This window comes from Setaria italica, chromosome V, assembly GCF_000263155.2.
Source record: "Setaria italica strain Yugu1 chromosome V, Setaria_italica_v2.0, whole genome shotgun sequence".
Taxonomy (NCBI): Eukaryota; Viridiplantae; Streptophyta; class Magnoliopsida; order Poales; family Poaceae; genus Setaria; species Setaria italica.
The window spans coordinates 40181152-40202096 of NC_028454.1; the positions used below are offsets into that span (position 1 = coordinate 40181152).

Sequence of the window (20945 nt, forward strand, 5' to 3'; positions counted from 1 at the left end):
AGCGGGCATGCAACTCGAGTGCGCCTGTCGCGGGAGATCTGGGGGAAAAGATCTCGTGGGCCTACCGGTCAGATTGAAGGGAGGTGTTGGGGGAAGACTTAGAAGGATCCGGCGGGTGAGTTGGGGTCGGCGGGGTCGGAACTGGAGGCCAGCGGAGAGGGGTCGGGTCTCAGGGGTCGGACCGGACCTAGTACTTAAACTCGGTAAAGCTGAGATGTGATTAGGGACTTATATTAAGATTAACTCGAGAGATTCGGGGTCGGTCGTCACACCTTGATACTATTCATACAGTCAAACATGCTATCCTTGTTTTCCTTGCTGAGAGTATAAGTGGCAGGACATAATTAGTGTTGTCCTTTATCTCTCTTTTTCGGATGTAGGTCATCTCATTGCTTCATACGTTTTAGGTCATGTCGTGCTTTCAATGTATATTTTGAGTTCCCATAACAACCCATGAAGCCTATCATGTTCACGCAAATATTTTTTCATCAGGTGCATCACGTCTATTGCGTTGTGGACCTTTAGGATTCCCCAATAAAGTAAATCCCAAAAAATAGATTTTCTTCTTCCATATGGGTGCACATCCGTTATCGTTGTTCGGAATAGGTTCGCTACCAAGACCCTTTCCAGAGACTACCCTTACATTATTTATCATCTCAAATATACGATTTCCTTTACGGTGTGTAGATTTTTTAAAATGGTCTGACGCCCCTTTGAACTATATCCCTTTCTTTCTTAACAGATCATTAGCAGGAAAAATTGACGATGGCTCGTATACACGATATTTCTAAAGTGTTTCAAATACATGTTGTTTCTGTCATCTAAACAATGGGTGCAGTTTCGATATCCCTTGTTTGTCTATCCTGAAAGGTTACTCAGCGCGGGCCAATCATTGATGGTTATGGACAACAATGCTCGTAGGTCAAAACTCTCTTGTTTATCCTCATCCCACACACATACATCTTATTCTTTTCAGAGCAGTAAAACCTCATCAACCAACGGTATTAAATACACATCAATGTCGTTGCCGGGTTGTTTTGGGCCTTGGATAAGCACCGACATCATAATGAACTTCCGCTTCATGCATAACCAAGGAGAAAGGTTGAACATACATATGGTCACAGGCTAAGTACTATGACCACTACTCAACTCACTGAATGGATTGAATCCATCAATACTTAAACCAAACCTTATATTCAATGCATCACTTTCAAAGTTCAGGAATGCTCTATCAATTGATCTCCACTAGACCCCATCCGCAGGGTGTTTAAGCATCTCATCTTGCTTACGTTCTTCTTTGTGCCAACACATCAACTTAGCATTCATCTTGTTTCTGAACAAACGCTTCAAACATGGTATTAGGGAAATACCACATCACCTTCGCGGGAACTCTCTTCTTGGAAGGCTGCCCCTCAACATCACCAGGATCATCTCGCCTGATCTTATACCATAATGCTACGCACATAGGACAAGCATCGAATTTCTCGTATTCATCCCAACGATAGAGGATACAGTCATTAGGGCATACGTGTATCTTCTGAACCTTCAATTCTAGAGGGCAAACAACCCATTTAGCTTCATATCTTGTGGATGGCAATTAATTATTCTTGGGAAGCATATTCTTTACAATTTTCAATATCCCCTGAAATGCCTTATCGGACACATCATTTTTTACCTTCCATGCAGCATTTCCAGTGTGGTATCCAGTTTTTTATGCCCCTACTTACAATCTGGGTGCAACAATTTTTTGTGATCATCTATCACGCGGTGCAACTTTTCGGATTCCTTCTTAGTTTCACAATCTTTTTATGCATCCCGTAGCATCTTACCAAAATCATCAAAAAGGTCATCTTCTGCAAAACTCTTCTTCATCAACCTCGCCCATTGTAGTATCTGCAAAAGCTTGGCCTACAGTACAGTTCGGAATATTGTTATCATTCTCCTCTTCTTCACTGTCTTCCATTATAACACCTCTTTCACCATTTTTGTTCTAAACCAAATAGTTAGGCATGAAACCGTATCTAAACAAGTGGCTGTGAAGAGTCCCCCAGGAAGAGTAGTCCTTCTTGTTACTGCATTGGAAGCATGAAAAACATATGAATCCCTTCTCTGGCTTGTTGGCTTTGGCCACTTTGAGAAAATAATGCCAGTCATCACCAACCTTCTTGATCCGTTTATCCGCGTTATACATCCATTGCCGGTCCATCTGCATCGTATTACGTGACAAATGGATATAGGTCTTCATCTTAGATAAAGAACTTGATCAATATTGATAATTTACACCAATCAACCATAAAAATAATTCACATGAAAATTATACCAATCTACATTCATAACATTCACTAGGTCGACAAAAAGAAAAAATGTTAGAATTCTGGAACAAGATAATAAAGATATATATACACTAAAGACTGACGCTCCATAGTGAACTTCACGTAGTCAATAATCTTAAAATAATGGTACAACATAGCAGAATGTTCATCCTCCAAACCATCTCTGCACATGTCTCAATTTTCTACGAAGACTACGGAGAGTCACCTCCGCTCCTCCAGTAGCAGAAAATAATGGTACAACAGAAGATCTTCGAGTCCAGATACTCGGACTGAATATTATAAAAGAATGTTGAAATAATTGTCCAAATGTATTTTGAAGAAAGTGCCACATTTTCATAATAGAAGTATGGTGGCACACAATAGCCTGTCCAGGCAAAAGATCTGTTTACTGAGCATGGCCCATTTTGGCTAGCCAAAATCAACCAAAATCCAATGGATTAAGGTCTGAACAGGTTATCGGGGCACCATACTTCTATTAGAAAATGTGGCTCCAAAATGCGTTTTGAAAACTATTTCAACATTCTTTTATGATATTCAGCTCGAGTTTGTGGAATCAAATTTCTTGTGTCCTACCATTATTTTTGGATTCTTGACTCCGTGAAATCCACTATGGAACACCTGTAGTCTTTAGTGTATCTTTGTTGTCCTGTTCCACAATTGTAGCATTAAGTTGACAGGTGTAATTTTCATGTCACTCTAATTTAACATGCAAACTATCCAAAAAATTGTGACAATGACCAAATTCTATTTCTTACACAATTTATTTACCTTAATTTTATTGCAATGACTAAATATTAAAAACACATTTACTCTACTTTTTCCCATGCCTAATATTGATCAAGATATTTATCTAATACGAATCATATATAACAAGCGAGCTATATCCATCAAATTCTATCTCAAAAACATGTATAAATAAAAAATCCTCTCCATTCTCACTCATTCTAAAAAAACTCAATTTTCTCTATCTCTAAAGCATAAAACAAAGTACAATAATAATAAATGTATCTATCTCTAAAGCATAAACCAAAGCATAATAACAATAAATGAAGGGAGGATAAAGTAGCTAACCTACAACACTTTCGATGAGTGAAATCCCACGAAAATGAGAAAAAAAATCGGGCAGCACCTCCCTAAGCATGCTTGCTCACCATAGAGGAGTCCGAAGCTCTCGGTCTGAGTGGCTCGGGCTCGGAGAGGAAGAGGCTGACTTTTATAGAGGACTAGGACGCCCCCACCAGATTCCCTTGTCCTACTAACCGTTACGACCGGAACTAAAGGAGCTCTTTAATCCCAGTTAATATTACCAACTGGGACTAAAGCTCCCGTCATCGGTGGCCGTCGGTGGTGGCTATTTGATCCGGGACTAAAGATCCTTTGATGCCAGTTAAAAACAACCGGGACTAAAAACGTTAGATGGGAGATCTATTCTCTACCAGTGTGAACACACACCAACAAGGCACCACTTTTCACTCATCAGCTAAAGTAGCCACGCAACAAGAGTTCCCTGCTGCTGCACGCCATCTCCTTCCTGGGCCACACACCGCAGACAGCGCACAACGCCTTCTTGCCTGAAGCCTGAACGCGCCCACGTCGTTCTGGACCAGAATCCCCCTCTCGTTTCAGCAGGCTTTCCTTGCACCACGTAGCCCTGTAACCTCCACAAAGCTGCCGTCTGCCGAGCTGCTTCTGCTTGCCTGCGCCCCAAACGCTCCTGCATATATAATGGCCAGAAGTTGATAGGTCTGTACTTGTGCAAAAACCAGTTGCAACTAAACTTCTGAAGTAATGGCCATGAAGGCTCTTCCGCTGACACCTTCCAAGAGCTCCTCGTTTGGAGCTCAGCAGACCATACCGTCCTTCAGGCCGAGTGCTGCAAGTCCCAGATCAGTTAGAGCTTATGCAAAGGGAGATGAGGAGGGCAACAAGCAATCCCTGTTTGGGAGCATCACCGAGGCACTGGACTTCTCGCAGGTTCGGTCCGAGAAGGACGCCGAGCTGCTGTATGAGGCCAGGGAGAAGACCAAAGGTGGAGGGAGGATGACAAGGGAACAGGTACGGAATCACTGATGCGAACCAATTGTGGATCAACGACGTTATTATCTTTAATATGAACTTTTCTGTATGCTGATTAACTTCTGCTTGGATTTGCAATCAGTACGGAGCACTCAGGAGGAAAATTGGGGGCACCTACCAGGATTTCTTCAAGTCATATGTTGAAGGTACCGTATCGTGTACCTTTCTCATGATAATAACGAAATGGCAAATTGAAGATCATGAGTATTGCCACAAATACTGCAGCACTGAATAAGCTGTATCATGTGATATATATGTCAAAACTACAATACTGAATTGCTAGTTATTTTTTTCTGAACAAGAGACTGAATATAAAGTTAATTAATAGTTAGTATTGACCAACCAAGTTGGTTTCAAATACAGTCGATGGGGAATACGTGGAGGATGGTTGGGTTGATAAGACCTGCAAGATCTGCAAGAAGGACACAAGGGGGGAGCCAAGGCAGGTTGACAAACTAGGGAGATACGTGCATGTAGCATGCTTGGAGAACCCAAAACCGGCAAACTTCTTCACCAAACTTTTTGCCAGATGAACTTCTATTGTACCATAAGAAGCATTGTTTCGCTCATGGTTAGATGTATAGAAATTATTATGGCCACAAAGGGCCTGGATTATGCTATATGTTCAATTTTCCATATGAACAAAGGCATGACTCAGCAAGACCAGAACACTGAATATTTTCATATAGTAGCATAAGACTTTACAACAAGTTAGTGCTCTTGAGTTATATATATTGGCTAATGTTCCTCGTCGTAATACAGGAGGAGCTTCCAACCGTAAGCTTATTTGATAGAACTACTATAAAGCTATTGCATTCCGCTTACCTAATGCTTTAGTTATATGCTGTGTTTAGAAGTCCCGTGCATTCAGCATGGACAGATAGACCTTGCACCTGATGACAGTGCATCCAATCTTAAAGCCAGGCATTACTGTAAACCCAACACTGATCTTTGCTTCCTCTGTAATCAACCTGGCTGATACACTTTCCATGTGCTTCTTCTGAAACTGAACACCGGTTTTTACAAAGAACATTTCAGCTCTTGGTTTCAAGTAGCGAGCAACTGTGAGCAATGCCCAAACATTTCTAGCCATTCTTGCAAATGTCTGGTAAAATTGTGTCCTTGGATGACCGCCCCTCTCCACAAATGCTCTGTGATCCAAATTTCCAAAGAAGGAATCCTCCATAGTCCTGGGTACAGCCACCAGATACTTTTCTCGGCAAAATCTTCCAAAAGCAGAATTTGGGGCCTCCATAAGAGCATCAAATGGATCCTCAAAACTCATAACATGATCATAAAAATCCATGGAAAAGTACTCCTCTTTGGTTCCCATAAGCATTGCGCAAGCAAAGTACGCCTCAACACCATACTTCTTATGAGACCTTTTCTCATATACAGCAGATTTGTCAATTGGAAATTTAGAGATGCCAAGGTCCCATCCTGAAACTTTCATCCAACCGACGACTAGTTTCGTAAAATCATGTATATGCTTCGATGAACTCTCAAACAATTTTATAAACATATCTATTGATTCCCCCTTGCCAATGTCAAATTTTCTCTCTCCGTGCATTGCTCTCTGATCAATCTTTTCCTTCAGTTCCATATTACTCCTTTCCACTTCCTCTAACTCTGCTCGCATCAGAACAAGTTCAGAATCTTTCTTGCAGATGTCAGCCTGCAACTCCACAGCGAGCTTCTGATGCTCATGAATTCTTGAGCTCACAAGAGACTGGAACATTGGATTGCTCCACTTGTTGGCACTAACATACAGATCTTTAAGCCCAGAGGTCTCTTCAAGCTCCGACACAAATCGCTCACCAGCTGCCGCAATCTTTTCAGGATCGTATGGCACATGTGCTTGCTGAACCTTGACATAAGCCAGCTTAAGAACAGAGATTGCATCAAGCAGCTTCTCGACAACCGCTTCCTCATAGCGGGAAGTGGAGCTTCCAGAGCAGCTCTCATGGTCGGAGACTTGATGTGGATGCACTTTCAGGTGTGCACCGTCTTCACTGCTCCCCCCGGTGCTGTCGGCCTTGGGCTTCCCGCCGACGTTCTCCGCGACGCCGACGGAATGCACCTTGCAAATGTCCGTGATGCGCAGAAGCAGGTTGGAAGACGTCCTCCTCATCTTCCCCTTTGCCGGCTCCATCTGCAAGATTCCTCCGTGCAGGGCGAGATTGAGCAGCGTCCGATTCCGAGTGTTCGCTCTTCAGTCTGCGTGGGACAACAAGTCAAACTCGCATAGATTCCAAGAAGAAAGATCGCAGATTTCGAAGATGTTTATTTCGGTCAATCAATGCCAAGAACACGATATACAGATATAGGATTTCTGTCTGCCTGATTTCCATCCATAAGAAGAAGAAAAATACAAACAATAATGCAAGAATAGAACAACCCAAACTGTCCTGATTCCTGGTAATGAGTGGTACCTTTTATCTGGCGGGTCCTGAAACTCCAAGAACTGCCATTCTCGCACATCAGGGCGGATCCAGGAAGCGAAAAGCCTGCCAAGAATAGGCCCCAGCGAGAGAGGGGCGATGAGATCGCGCAGAATCTTCGAGGATCCAAGACTGGAAGTGGAAGTGATGGGGCTCACTTATTAGTAGCAGAGGTGGAGAGGCCTAGAGGGTTTTGGGTGGGGGAGGGAGGCAACGACCTCGTGGGCTCCAATGGATTCGAACAAAGAAAGGGGAGTGGGAGCCAGGTGCGGTGCGTTTCTTTTGTAATCCCAAGAGGCCAAGGGATGCTGCCGACCGAAGGAATCGGGGTTCCGAAACCCTAGCAACCACGCTGCGCTTGGCATTGGCGAGTGGCGCCGTGTTCATCGCCTCTGACCGGCCCTCTGCAGCCTCCAGTAAAAGGCAGTAACCGACTGACCTCTTTATTTTAGGCTCTGTAACAGCAGATCTGACTTCTCAGCTTCTATTCCAGATCTTTACCATGGGATAGAAGGGGAATATTCAGACCTTCAAAGTTCAGAGGACGTGGTCACGTTGCAATTAAGAAAAGGGTTTATGACCGGTGAAAACTGATTTTGAGCCGGCTCTGGCGCTTGAATAAGTTCAGTCTTCAGTGGCCTCTCCAAAAATAATGGTAGGCATTCAGTGTCATTTAGAGTGCACTTATTATTATAGCCTCAGCCCATACGAAAGCAGCTCAAAGCTGTTCCTTTCTTTCCAAATTTAAAACTCAAAGCAAAAGGATTTTGAACTTTAAAGCGCAAAAGCCCTTGCTGTATTTCGCAAATCGCCACACATTGTTTGAGAGATGCTAAGCAATGGCATCCACGCAAAGTCCACCTGTAAATCTTTGCAAAGCTCGTGATTTATTCTTGTTGACAAGCGCTCGTGGTTAACACCGCGCATTAATTAGGTCGCCACTAGCCATTAGGCCCATGCCTTTGCCTGTCATGGCGCTCCGTATTGAATACTGCGAGTCTTGGCGTCGGTAGGCAAAAGTTATCGGATCAGAATTTTTGCTGTGAGATACGAAGTTTCGTCGAATTTGTAATTTACTTTTATGTTCATGTTGGAACGAAAATCGAATCGAATTTGCTGATGAGCCCTTGATGTGGAATCCGAGTACGTATCCGAATGTAGTTTATTCTCTGACTGAAAGATATCATATTTATCCAAATTCGATTGTATTTGGGATTAGAGATCGTGCAACAAACCAAGTCGAGCCGCAACCTGCTTCCCAATTTGCCGCGTATCTATAAGCGCACGCACCCCCTGCGAGCAGCGGCAAGCAGTACGCGTGCAGCGCTGGGGATCTAGGGATTCCGATCACCAATGGATTCTGCGCTAGCGAACCAGATCGGCCCGTTCATACCTCTCGGCGGCATCGTGGGTGCCGCGGTGCTCTGCGCCGTCATCTGGGCCGTGTGCCGCTGCTGCCGGGACGGCGCCAAGGACGGCTGCGGCGGCGGCGTGTCGGCGACGGGGAAGCACGAGGGGCTCTTGGACAAGACCAAGGACGTCGTCGTTGCCGTTCCCGAGCCGAGTGGGGGCGGCCAGCAGCGGGGCGACCCGGGCGGCGACGGCGACGGCGACGTGGAGCTGTGCGCGATCTGCAAGGCGCCGCTGGCGGAGGAGGGGTGGGGCGGGTGCCGGCGGCTGCGCCCGTGCGGGCACGTCTACCACGTGGACTGCGTCGGCCTGTGGCTCCAGCGCCGGTGGGTCTGCCCCGTGTGCCGGGCCGACGTCGCCGTGTCGCCGACCGAGATCATGGACGCGATAGTGTGAGTCCCCGCCTGGCCCCGGCGCGTCTGGTTTCGGGGCGCGATCGGACGGTGCGGTGCGCGCGCGCGCCCGCGCCGGCACGGACGGGGTGCGTGGACGTGCGGGCGCCGCAGGGCACGCGTGCGGGCGGTTTTGACATGTTCGTGTGCGCGCTGGGCAATTTTTTGACAGAAGAGTTGAGCGGATACGCGACACATAGAGGCGAGCTGATCGTATCAGGTTTTGTATTGCGCGGTTTCTTATATAACTTTTCTAGTTTTGGGCATGCGGAGTTGGTTCCGCAACATGCAGAAAATAATTTTCATGCTCCGGTGGACATATTTCAAGGAATAGAAAAAAAACTTGGACACTTTGTGGGTATGGACATAATTTAACAAATATAGAAATCATTATAAATCAAAAGTAATGCTTCAATGCATTAGCCTCAAGCATTATTCTCTTTCCGGTGTCTCATCCCATGAAATATATATGTCAAATAATAAGGAAGTATAAACATCAACTATTCTTTTATTTTTTTTCACTCTAATTGGAATAAAAAAAGCCGCATTATCTTATTCTTGTAGCCGCTTTCTGCTACAAGTTCATGCTCCATCCTCTCCTTTCCGAAGAAGCCTATATATTCTTCACCAATTGCCACGACATAACTGCAAAAACAAAGTTATTAGCTGCATCAGTTGTATTGTCAAGAAAAGGTAAACCCTACGCACATACAGAATTCATTTGTATTCATTACAAAATAAGATGATTACGAGTACAAATGGTAATTACGATATTCACCCCATTACTCTTTCTTGTGCTTCTTAAACATGTGAGCACAGTACACTGCGCAAGGATACACAAACATAACTTCTTTGATAGGGCTTGCGCAAACAATGAACTACCTCATCAGTGGCCTCCAGAGCCGGCACCCCAGCAGTGATGTTGAAATCATCACCTCCTTCCCCTCAGGAATGATATGATGATTGTACCTCACTACTGCAATCACGAAGCTGCCGCCATATATTATAGTGTTTTCTAGAGTGATCCTCAAAAGGATTGTCTGGTTGTGGAACATAATTGAAACTGATGCTGAATCTGGACCGTTTTCATTCGGTGACAAGGCAGACATTGTACTTGGCACTTCAGCAGGATGGACAATGCAAGTGACTTTAAAACAAAGTAGAAGTAGAAAACTCAACCAATTAAGAATGGCATGGTGTATTGGTAATTTTGTCAAGCACCTAGCGTGCATCAGAGAGCCGGCGTTGAGGAGGCTGCCTAAGAAGACGGTGCTGAGTCGTCTCGGTCTGGCCATGTTGTTAGTGTAGATGGTAGATTGATGCCCGGTGGTGACTGCTCGACGCCGACACCCAACAACGATGACGATTTCGTAGACCCTGACACCCTATGCATGGCGGCAATTGCTTCGCGTGGGCTCCCATGGTCCGCGGCCTCGGGTGGTCTGGTCCTCCGCCGAGGCAAGCCGCACGCTCAGATATGCCCCAGCGACGGAGCTCGCGGTCCCCGTGGCTGCCGCCGCGGGAGAGCTTTGCGAATAGCCTCCGCCGTCGCCGCCGGCAGCGTCAGAGTCTTAACAGACGACACGACGGGGCCGTTCGCCATGCTATCCAGGGTCCGTATCATCAATGGAGCTCGAGGAGCAGACAAACCAAACCATCACCATGGGCATAGAGGCCATTGCTGGTTCTCGCCTTGTCGGCATGGAGAGATATCCAAGCAGAAATCAATCGCACGCACACGACGGACGATAGAGCTTCGATTCTCACCTTGTCGCGATCGCGAACCTCAGCTTGGGCTTGGATTTGATGGAACACGGTGAGGATGGAAATCAATGGAAGCAGGATCATGCTATGAAAGTGGCAGGCGCTAGGCCTGCAGCGGCGCGGGATTTTGTGGGGAAGGAGAGGCAAGAGGGCGTCCGTCGCAGGCGGCTTAGGCGACGGCATGGGAACGGAGTCCGGCTCGGGCGCTCGGTTGACGGTCGAGGTGCCCTCGTATTTGGCTCACCCGTCTACAAACCGTATTGGCATATAAATATTGTTGTTTTCTCCTTCGTCCGCATGTGATGGTTTGTTTCAGTTTAGTTCACGAAGGAATCTTTTTGTTGCGAAGAATACGGACGAATTCGTGTCAAGCCCAATGGGCCAAATCATAATCACTCTCTTGGATGCATACAAATTATCCAGTTGCTGGGCCTACTAGCTGTCAAGCAAGTATGTAGTAGTTATATTGGGCCCCCGCACCATCACGTGGCCTTTCTACCTCATTTTGTTGGTGAAGGAATTCAACTTGGCCTTTCTCTGAGAAAACAGTAATGCTAACTAAACGTGACCGCAACTAAACAAACAAACTAGCCTGAGCAAATTCCATGGATTTTGTCAGCAATGCATGATAATATATCATCAAGTAGCAGATAGTACAACACCAGATGACTGCCTCGAGATATAGCCCTTAAAATATTTATCATTAGAATAATATGTCCCTGCTTATATTAATCTATAATCATTTTCATATTACCCAATCCGCTGCTCCACTGGCCATTATTGACCGACAATTCTTTTTGCTGTCTATTTTATCTCAAGTCTCCTTGATTTGCTGTCGATCAAGTGATGCATCTGGATGGTTGACAGGTTTTATTTTTCCCTCGAGGCACAACTGTTGGTTGTATATTGGACGCCAGGCCTGCATGATATAAGCAACTCAGGAACGCTCATTTTCTCGAGTAACCAAAGGCCAGAAAAAGGAGATGGCATGGAGAAGCCCACAAGAATCCCTATTTGGTAGGGCTCCCAAAACGGCTCCACTACCGGCTTAATCGGGAGCCCTGCAAACGCTCAGCCCACCTAAAGCCGGAGCCGTTTTTATACTACGCCGATGGAGTCAAAAAATGTAACTCCGGTGGCGGCTCCTCCTCCATCCCCGCATGCAAAAGTATGCAATTACCCCCAAATCTGCAGACACTACAGCAAAAACGCCACTCACCAAGGAAGCACGCACGGCATCGGGGAGCGGCATGCCGGGGCTAGCCGGAACGTGCTGCGAGGAAGCAGCATGCCAGGCTCAAAGCGCGGCGGCGGGGAAGCGGCACGTCGGGGCAGAGTGCGACCGCGCAGGAGCAACGGGGTGTGCCGTCGATGGGCCCACCTCTGCTCCGCGTGGTCCAGCGGAGATACGGCACGGCGCGTGTCGGGCAGCAGCTGCGGAGCAAAATGAGCGCCCGCGCAGCGGCGACGAAGAGGCAGCAGGCCAGCAGTAGTGCACAAGGAACGGAGGGAGTAGGTGGCGGGAGGCAGAGCATCACTGAGCTGGAGAAAGGATAAGGACGACGTGAGGTCCTTGAGGAACGGTGGAGGAACGGATAAGAGAATAGAAGGGAGGGAAAAAAAGAAGAGAGATAAAAAAAGAAAAGAGAAATTATTTGTTTAATCTATAATTATAATTATTATTTTATTTTTTATTTCGTATGAAATCATGTTATATCTAAACGAAAATACGAAATTCATCTGTACAACGTAACGTCAGATAGTTAGGAGCATATTGGATAATTGACATCTTTAAAGCATTCATAAAAGGGAGAAGCTGTTTTGCTAGTTTTTAAAATAGCTTCAACTCTATCAAGAAGTCGCTTCACCAGAAGAACAAGTTCCTGCCAAATTGGTCCTGCCCTGCGGCATTATCCTGAATAACATGTTCAGCGTCCTTGAAGTCAAACTCAAGCTCACTGTTAGCGTCTAAGAATATTGTGCGGTAGCATTCCAAAGACTGCACATCATCAGTGACCTGCAGCTGTACGGTACAACTGTTGGTTGTCTATTGGACGTCAAACCTGCATGATATATAAACAAGCTCAGAAACCAGAAAATGACTATTCTTTTTTTTCTTTCAAAAACCAAAGGTCAGCCAGTGGCATGCACAAGTTTGGCTTTCGGTGGATCATTGCATCAATGAACTGATCTGGATTTCGAATCAAGAAAAGTTAGATAGAAATGAACTAGCTAGCTGATGACCGACTACGTGCCACCAGCCAATAACTGACCACCCTAGCGCCGGTGATGTAGAGTATTAGCCTGAATAACATGCGGAGTGTACTTGAAAGTCAAACCCTATTCCACTGCTCAGCATCTTAGAATACAAGTGCAGTAGCATTCCACAAACTGCACATCGTCATTAGTCATCTGCACCTGTACAATACAACTGCTGAACTGCAGGAGCAGACGCACTTTTTCTGAATGGAGCCAGAAGCTCGTATTGATCATTTGATCTCTCGGGGAGGGATAAGACGGCGACGTTCACTGCGTTTTCAGTGAAAGGGATGGATGCAAGTTGACAAATCCGAGATTATTGGCAATTAACAACCAACATGTAGACCACTCCGGGGACTGAAAGCTACTTAGCATGCTATCTGGATAATCGCAAGATCCAGCACAAGTTGATAAACATCGATAAGGCTTTGCGCTGGGCGGGACCGAGCACCGGTGGTAAAGGAAGAATATCTAAGATGGCTGCCGATCTGGCTCGGCACGCCGCGAAAACGCATTCGAGGTTCGGCCCCTTTATTTGATCTGTCTTCACAGGTCACCCTTGTTCTCCGAACTTCTCTGATGCGAGCGGTTTTCTCCGATGTGATATCCTGAAAACCATCGTCACTCACTCATCCTTGGACACCTATTCCGGCTATCTTCAACTGCAAAACGGTTTCACGTACGTAACCGACCCGGTCAGGAGGACAAGCTAGCTCATCTGGAAGACTGGAACAGGGAGCTCGTCCCTGCGCCGTGCTACGCGTCGTCCTCAGGTGCCAGGCTCGATCGCAAGGGAGTAACCAGCAAGCTTGCCGTTTGAAATCTTAGGCGCCTCAGCGATTCCAAATCCTTAAACTCCCGTGGTCCACGTTGCAGTTCTCTCAGCAAGAAGGAACAGAAGCAGACCACATGCATCCTCGAGCGACGAGGTTCCTCAGGCGTGTCTGGCGAGTTCCATGTCATGGCACGTCCAGCAAGCTTCGGGAGGATGGCGTGGCCGTGGATCAGCGGCTCGATCGTTTCGACGGGTGACGCTGGCGGGATCGCCATCGGGGGAACACGAAAGTGACTGAAATCTGCAGGAAACGAACGAAATGGAGCCGAATTTCAACGGGCATTAACTCGGGGGGTTACCATTCCTGTGGACGCTCACGGGTTTGAGTGGCAGCTGCCCGCGCCGCGCAGCGTCGTGCCACACCGCGCTCCCGCTTTGCGGCGGCAAGACAGACCGGGTTCTTCGCGAGCGGCGGAGGTTGCAATCTGCGAATGGTCCGAGTGATAGTGATACTGGCCAAATTGCATTTCAGAAATCGTTTTCGGGAGGATGGGAAAATTTCAGATATTTACAGTCCGGCGACATGTTTCACATCGATCTTTCTCCTTTTTGACTCGACGAGATATATGCGTTTACAGGCTAGGGACGATGGTTCCGTGTTTTTTATCTCATGTTGTTCCGCTTCTGTTCCAGAGGGCGAGTGCTTACCATTTGGCACTAAGCAACATTTGAGTGCTTGACTGTACCAGCCAAGTTTTCACAACCTTTTGCTTGTTCTGCACCCTTTCAATGACAAAGGAAGAGGTCCTGCCGCCCGTTTAAAAATGGAAAGACAGAGTACTTTGTTGTTTGTTCTAGACGCCGAGTAGCAAATGCTTTCTTTAAGAAATTATTAGTTGCCCACAAGGATGTGTTTTAGTTTGGTCAACCCTTAAAATTTCTCTGGTGCGATCATCCACGATGCCGATCGCTTCCATGCACAGGTCAACATGGAATTAAGGCCTGAATTGGCTTGTCTCGGAATGGTTCCACGGTTCCAACAGTGGACTTCACCTTTGTTCTCCACGCGAGCAAACGTACTCGGCTGGACAGAGAGATGCAAAGAACGGATGGAACATTGCCACACCGATTAGAATACGGCGAAAAGCGTGCTTCGTGCAGCAAGACGGGGGACAGCGTCCCTCGGCTTTTCACAGGGAAGCTAGGGGGCGTGCTTCCTTGCCTGGTAAGATATGCCTGAAACCCAAGGTTTAAGGTCATGTTTGGATCCAAGGACTAAATTTTAGTCTTGCACTTTTAGCTCAAAATTTAGCTCTTGGGATCCAAACAGGAGGGCTAAAAGGGATAAATAGCTAAACTTTAGGAGCTAAAATTTAGCCCCCAAAGAGGTCCTAAAAGTGGCCAAAAGTGATCCTAGGACCGCAAATTCAGCTCCTGCCCCCCTTTCCTCTCTCCTCCGCATGGTCCCTTGCCCCTCCCGCACTTCCTTTCTCCTCCGCCTCCCACGCCCGCCGCCTCCGGCCGGCCCCGCCGCCTCCGGCCCCCCGCCTCCTCTGACCGGCCCGCCGCCTCCGCCCGACCCCACCTCCTCCGCCCGGGCCGCCGCCTCCGCCCGGCCCCGCCTCCTTCGCCCGCCGCTGCCGCCAAGGAGCATGAGCAGCCGCAGCCGGCGGCGCCGCCACCGCCGCCGCGCTGCGTGGAACACTCGGCTTACTAGGCGCGCGTACAGCACCACCAGCAGCGCCGCGCCCACCACCGCCAGCATCGCGATGAGCGGCGGGCTTAGGCTCGCTCCCCCTCGCCTCCCGCCGCTCGCAACCGCCGCCGCGGACGGCTCCGGTGCCGGACCTGGACTGGGACCCGGCGCCAACGCCGCGTAGGGGGAAGGCGGCGAGCTGACGTCGCGAGAGCACGACGCGGGGGAGGGAGCAGGCGCCGGGGACGGGGACGGTGGCGGCGGCCGGCGGCGCGGGCGCCTGGTGGGCATGGCGGTGTGGTGGCGCCTATGGACAATGGTGTCGGTGGCGCGGCGGGTCAGTGCGCGGGAGGCGGAGGCGGCGAGCACATGGTGGCGCGGCGGCAGTGGTTGGGGCTGCTGGTGGTGGTGGTAGTAGGAGAGAGGAGGGAGCAGCGACGCGACATGATGCGTGTGGTGAGGAGGGAGCAGCGGCGAAGGGGAGAGGAGAGAGGGAGGGAGAGGAGGAGGAGGGGGGAGGGCAAATCAGTCATTGTTTGATGAGAGACTAAAATTTAGCTTATGGATTTAAACACCCCAACATAACTAAATTTTAGAGGTTAAATTTTAGGAGCTAAAATTTAGCTCATGAACTAGTGATCCTAACACCACTGTCGTTGTCAAGATCGGCGGATCAGGACTTAGACTAGTGAATTTCTTTTATGCGCGTAAGCCTCAGATGGTTTGCACGGGAGACACGGATTAGACTGGTTCGGGCAAAGGGAGCCCTACGTCCAGTATCGAGGTTGCTCGTGTTGCCCGTGCGGGGATTCTGTAGTAGGGGGTTACAGACGGGCGAGAGAGGGACTGGTCCCAGGTCTCTTATGTTCTAGGTGGAGTGTTGATCTTTGAGATCCTGATCGATCGGTCTCCTTCTCCGGCTCTAAGTTCCGCCTTTTATATCACAAGGGGCCGGCCGGAGTTACAATTGGGAACCGGGTAAAAGATAGAGAGTGAGATGGTAAAAAGGCCCGGCGGGAAAGAGGGCAGGGGCTCATGGCGCCTGGCGTCCTGCCGACCCTGAACGCGTGCCGTTGTGCATGCTCGAAGGAGTCGCCGCCGGATGCCAAATGTCGCAGCTCCTCGCAGGTAGCTACTTCGACGTTCGTAGGTATCAGGGTAGATCATGATGAGGGGGTTTCGTCGTCACCTTGCCGTCCGTTAGGGAGGACGGTGGATACCGCCGCTCTGGCGATGGCTTGTAGGGGGGGAGCTCCACGCTTGTACTGCCGTTTGCGCGGGGCCCGAGGGCGTGCGGGGCCCGAGGACGGGGCCGCTCCTAGCTTACCTCCGGTCGCCGGAGGTCATGAGTACTTTGTGACGAATAGGAGCTGGCCGCCAGTACTGTAGCTCGTGCAGGAGGGTCGTGCGTGGGTACTTGCGCCGGGTTGCGTGGGGGGCGCGGTCGCCCTGCGCTCTGCCTTCTCTGCGGCGCATTTATGGTGAGGCCGACGGGGGGCCCCACCAGATTTGTCCTGTCTACGCGGAACGTATCCGAGGAGGATTCTGACCCGTGGGCCTCGACGCGCCCGACTTCCTCGCTCGGGGTCGGGCGAGGCGGAATCTTCGTGGTACAGGGTCGGGGGCTCCCGACCCTGGGGGCACGGTCGGTCGAGGCGGAAACCCTGCGGAGGGAGGTCGGGCGCTCCCGATCCTGACACTGGGGTCGGTCGAGGCGGAGACTTGATCACACTTTGGTGGACTCGGGCCTTCAGGTTTGCTTCCTTAAGCCGCGTATTAGGGGGCCGTTGATATTTCCCCTCGACAACCACCTAAGGTTCGAAACCATCTTTTAAACAACACGAAAGTGCCCCGGCTCGATCGAGATGGGCGAGTCAAATTCGGCAACGTGCAAGAGGAACCGCGCACGCGCACAGAAACACGCCGCGTGATCCGAGAAGTTGTCATGTTCTCCCTGTCCTGCCGCACCATCGAAAAACGAAAAGAAACCACGGGCTGGTCGGCAGCCGGCGGGCGGCGGCGCGCGACCCGGCGCCGTGCGCACGGCCGCAGCCAGTCGCTGGAAACGAACGAACCGTCCTCACCTGCCCGCCTGCCGGCCTGCGCCGCGAGGCACTCGTGGCGTAGCGGAGCGGTTGAGCACCGGACTGTCCATACCGTGCAGTGGAAACCATCTTCTCGCCAGCAATGGGCAGAGGGAAAGAAAGGCTGGCTGGTTCGTGGTCCCGATCATCATCGGCAATCACTCCTCCAGTCGCGCAGGGCAGGGCCCCATGAACCACCCCATCAATGGTAACCAAAACCTAAAAAGGCGCCCAATGCAGCGCGGTCGCTTCGCCTGCTTCTGTTACGCTGGATGATGGAGCAGACGGGACGGCCCCATCACTTGGCAAATCGGAACGAATCCCGTTGCTTTCCCTCCCGTACCAAACAGTAGCTCAGACGTCCGGACGGTTCAGGAGCACATCTGTTTTTCATTTGATCATTTGATGACAGGCCACAGATCAGCAAATGGAGTCTCAAACTAATCCCATTTTCATTTCGTAACCACCGAACCGCCGTAGACTAAGATTTTTGTAGGAATGGAGGGAATTACATTTGGTACAGAGCTCCGTATGCACAGTTGATCAACCACTCACCATTTATCTCTCTCTTTCTCTGATCAAAGAATCCTGACAGCCTAAGCAAACTTTTTGTACATGGAAGGGAAGAGGGGAAAAAATCATTATCCTTTGTTTCTGAGCTTATCCTATCTGGCATTGCGGCTCCATCATGACGCCATCATGGCCGGCGGCACGACGCTGGCGGCGGGGCACCCGTTGCCGCGCTCGCCGTCGGCTGCCGAGGCGGCGGCCCACCGCCGGCATATCCTGCCGAGCGACGCGGCCTTGCGCCGGGCGCGCTCCGTCCCGGTGCCCATCAGCTCCCAGATGGCCCACTCCACGCCGGGCACGGCCATCACCTGCGTCACCGCGCGCGCGCCCAGCCGCCGGCACAGGAGCACCAGCGCCGCCGTCGCGTTCTCCCGGGCCCACTCCGTGCCGCGCCGCATCTCGGCCACCAGCCGCGCCACGGCGCCGTCGATGCCCACGATCGCCTCCGCGCCGCCGCGCTTCGCCAATGCGGCCAGCACCGCAGCCGCGGTCTCCTCCTCGCTGATCGCCGACAGGGCCGCCTGCGCCACGCCGGCGTCCACGAGCTTCCCGACGTTCTCCCGCTCGCCGGCCAGCGACAGCAGCGCGGCCAATGCGTCCTTCTTCGTGCTCGCCGGGCCGGTGCGCACAAGATGCACTAGCTTCTCCACGATGGACAGGTTCCGGCCGAGGCGGCGCCGGTAGGTGTGGACGGACGCCAGGCTGAGCACGGCCGCCGCCGCGTTCTCCTTGGCGCGCCACGTCGCGCCGGAGCTCATGATGTGGGCCACCGCCTCCACGGCCCCCTCGGCGTGCATGATGCGCTTCTTGTTGGCCTCGAGGATGGACAGGTTCAGCAGCGCCGTGACGGCGTTCAGCTGGAGCCCAGCGTCCTCGGAGTAGAGCAGGGGCACCAGCAGCGGCACGGCCCCGGCCTCTCCGACGAACGCGCGGCAGTCGGAGCCGGACTTGGACAGCAGCCGGATCTCGTGCACGACGCGGTTGGCCGCGTCAGGGGAGAATGAGATGGAGAGCTTCTTCACCAGGAACGACGCCGTCATGCGCGCCGCCTCCAGCGCGGCCTTGTTCGCGGACACCGCCTGCGCCGGCTCGCTCTTGCTGGCCTGGCTGCTCTCCATGGCGACGCCGTTCTCGCGGCACCACTTGGCAATGAGATTCTTGAGAGCCTTGTTGGGCACGAGCTCCAGGACGGTGAGGACCTGCCCTGTCTTGGGGCACGTTGACTTGCCGGAGTCGAACCACCGGGCGATGGACTCGCGGTCGTACGTCTGGCCGCTGGCGACGACGACGGGCTCGCGCATGATGTCGAGGGTGATGGGGCAGCGGAAGTCCGGCGGCGGCGCCGGTGGCTCGCCCTCTTCGTCGACCTCGGGGTCCGGCTTGGAATCCGATGGCCGGGGCGTGGCGCTGAACAGGACGCACTTGGCGTACCGGAGCAGGCCGACGAGCGCGATCATGGCGTCAGCCCACCTCTCGGAGGCGCGGTCGCCGATCTCCCGCTCGAGGCTCTCGATCTCGTCGCTGCAGGTCGCCGCGTCGTTGATGCCCACCTCATCCAGGATCTCCTCCAGCCTCTCCCGCTCCGGCACGATCTCCCGCTCCACTTCCTGTATCACCGACAGCACCCTCGCCTTGAGCGCCTGCTCCGCCCCGGCCGCCGGCGCGAACCGCCGGCACTGGCGCGACGCGAGCGCCAGCAGGTCCACGACGTCCTCGGCGAGGCCCAGCTCGGCGACCGGCAGGAGGTCGAGCAGCGTAGCCAGTTCCTGGTGCAGCTCTCGTACCTCCTCCTCGATCTCGTCCGACTGCAGCAGCAGCCGCATCCGGCTCCGCACCGCGCAGTCGGCGGCGAGGGCCTTGAAGCGCTGCAGCACGAGGAGCATCTCGCGGAGGCACAGCGACGCGGACCGCGGCAGGTCCCCCGCCGCGGCGCACATGACCAGGTCGTCGAACGCGGCGGCGAGGAGCTTGGACCGCCTGGTGATGGACGCGAGCGCGGCACGCAGGAACGGGGCCGGCGTCTCGGCGGCGGCGGACAGGTCCCGCGCGAGGCGGTGCAGGGACCGGAGCAGCTCCCCGTCGGACGGCGACGGCGGCGCAGGCGGCGCGAACGCCGAGGAGGAGGAGGAGGAGGAGGAGGAGGAGGAGGAGGAGGAGCACCCGGGCGGCGACGGCGCGGAGGTCAGCACCGTTCTTGGATTAGCCATGGCGATTGGAAATTGGAATGGCGTGGTAACTAACACCTGTAGGAACAGATGGTTTAGTGGAAATGGTGTAGGGTGACGGAGCGGAGAAGAGAGAGAGGTAGAAGGGAAGGCTTATAAATGACGAGGCGGTAGGCGTGCGCAGTTGGTTGAGAGCTGGAGGGCATCGCGCGTGGGGTTGCTTGGTGCTCGCTTATCTACTGTGATGGTTGTGCTTAGTTTAATGGTGATGCTCGGAGTTTAATATTCCTGTCCCTGGGAGGGAAGATGATTGGAAGGGGCGGGGAGTCGTGTGATCCGACGGTCGTCGGATGGAGAATGGACGGAGGGATGGGATGAGAAACGTGGCGGGTTGGGTCGATGGTGACTCAGCTCCGGCTCGATCGGATCACAACCAGGCTCGCTAGTCGCTCGGCTGCGAGCGCGGCGGGCGGCGGCTGCGCGAGAAATATACAAACAGTGCGTTGACGGCCGACAGCACGGGGTGAGAGCGCACGAGAATGAGATCCGGCTCCCTTGTTTTATCAGAGGAAGTGGAGGACCATGGCCATGGCCAGGCCGCTACCAGCATGGGCTCGCGAGAATCCAAGGATGGTTCCGTTCATAGACTATCTTTTCCTCTCTTTCTCATTGGGTTCCGACTGCTTCAAAACCTTCTTCCGCTCGGCAGGATTCATCGGGCCCTTGTTTACTTGGGAAGTTGGGAGGTGCCAAATTGGCATTTTGCCATAAATGCGACACTGTAGCGTTTCGTTTGTATTTGTGAATTATTGTCCAAATATTGACTAATTAGGCTCAAAAGATTCGTCTCGCAAAGTACAACAAAACTGTGCAATTAGTTTTTGATTTCGTCTACATTTAGTACTCCATGCATGTACCGCAAGTTTGATGTGATGGGAAATCTTCTTTTTGCATAGTGTCAAAGTTGGGAGTTTTGTGGG

The 20945-nt window shown here is 51.4% G+C and overlaps 4 protein-coding genes and 1 long non-coding RNA gene across 5 annotated transcripts; 2 read left to right on the forward strand and 3 right to left on the reverse strand.

The window, feature by feature from the left end:
* Positions 1-4063: 4063 nt before the first annotated feature.
* LOC101774622 lies at positions 4064-5119 on the forward strand. Its single transcript, XM_004970342.3, has 3 exons — positions 4064-4388; positions 4492-4555; positions 4773-5119. The coding sequence occupies exons 1-3, from the start codon at positions 4122-4124 to the stop codon at positions 4940-4942; spliced, it is 501 nt and encodes a 166-aa protein (XP_004970399.1). The 5' UTR covers positions 4064-4121; the 3' UTR covers positions 4943-5119.
* LOC101774215 (protein GRAVITROPIC IN THE LIGHT 1) lies at positions 4949-7779 on the reverse strand. Its single transcript, XM_004970341.3, has 2 exons — positions 6842-7779; positions 4949-6626 (listed from the first exon to the last, which is right to left on the reverse strand). Exon 2 carries the CDS (start codon positions 6559-6561, stop codon positions 5260-5262), a length of 1302 nt encoding a protein of 433 aa, XP_004970398.1. The 5' UTR covers positions 6562-6626; positions 6842-7779; the 3' UTR covers positions 4949-5259.
* A 424-nt stretch (positions 7780-8203) lies between these two features.
* Positions 8204-8656, forward strand: LOC101769251 (E3 ubiquitin-protein ligase EL5). Its single transcript, XM_004972178.1, has one exon. The coding sequence runs from the start codon at positions 8204-8206 to the stop codon at positions 8654-8656; it is 453 nt and encodes a 150-aa protein (XP_004972235.1).
* Positions 8657-9081: 425 nt separating this feature from the next.
* On the reverse strand, positions 9082-12052 carry LOC101775013. The gene is made up of 3 exons (XR_215292.4): positions 11636-12052; positions 10420-11335; positions 9082-9297 (listed from the first exon to the last, which is right to left on the reverse strand). It is a non-coding gene; the product is annotated as an uncharacterized LOC101775013 (long non-coding RNA).
* Positions 12053-17658: 5606 nt separating this feature from the next.
* Positions 17659-20420, reverse strand: LOC101775303 (U-box domain-containing protein 16). Its single transcript, XM_004970343.3, has one exon. The coding sequence runs from the start codon at positions 20005-20007 to the stop codon at positions 17917-17919; it is 2091 nt and encodes a 696-aa protein (XP_004970400.1). The 5' UTR covers positions 20008-20420; the 3' UTR covers positions 17659-17916.
* Between the last annotated feature and the right edge of the window lie 525 nt (positions 20421-20945).

What these genes read in the sequence shown, in the direction of transcription:
- LOC101774622 (XM_004970342.3), top strand. Translation starts at nt 4,122, where the DNA reads ATGGCCATGAAGGCTCTTCCGCTGACACCTTCCAAGAGCTCCTCGTTT. An exon ending in GGAGGATGACAAGGGAACAG is followed by an intron (nt 4,389 to 4,491) that starts GTACGGAATCAC and finishes ATTTGCAATCAG; the next exon opens with TACGGAGCACTCAGGAGGAA. An exon ending in CTTCAAGTCATATGTTGAAG is followed by an intron (nt 4,556 to 4,772) that starts GTACCGTATCGT and finishes TTTCAAATACAG; the next exon opens with TCGATGGGGAATACGTGGAG.
- LOC101774215 (XM_004970341.3), bottom strand. Translation starts at nt 6,561, where the DNA reads ATGGAGCCGGCAAAGGGGAAGATGAGGAGGACGTCTTCCAACCTGCTT.
- LOC101769251 (XM_004972178.1), top strand. Translation starts at nt 8,204, where the DNA reads ATGGATTCTGCGCTAGCGAACCAGATCGGCCCGTTCATACCTCTCGGC.
- LOC101775303 (XM_004970343.3), bottom strand. Translation starts at nt 20,007, where the DNA reads ATGGCTAATCCAAGAACGGTGCTGACCTCCGCGCCGTCGCCGCCCGGG.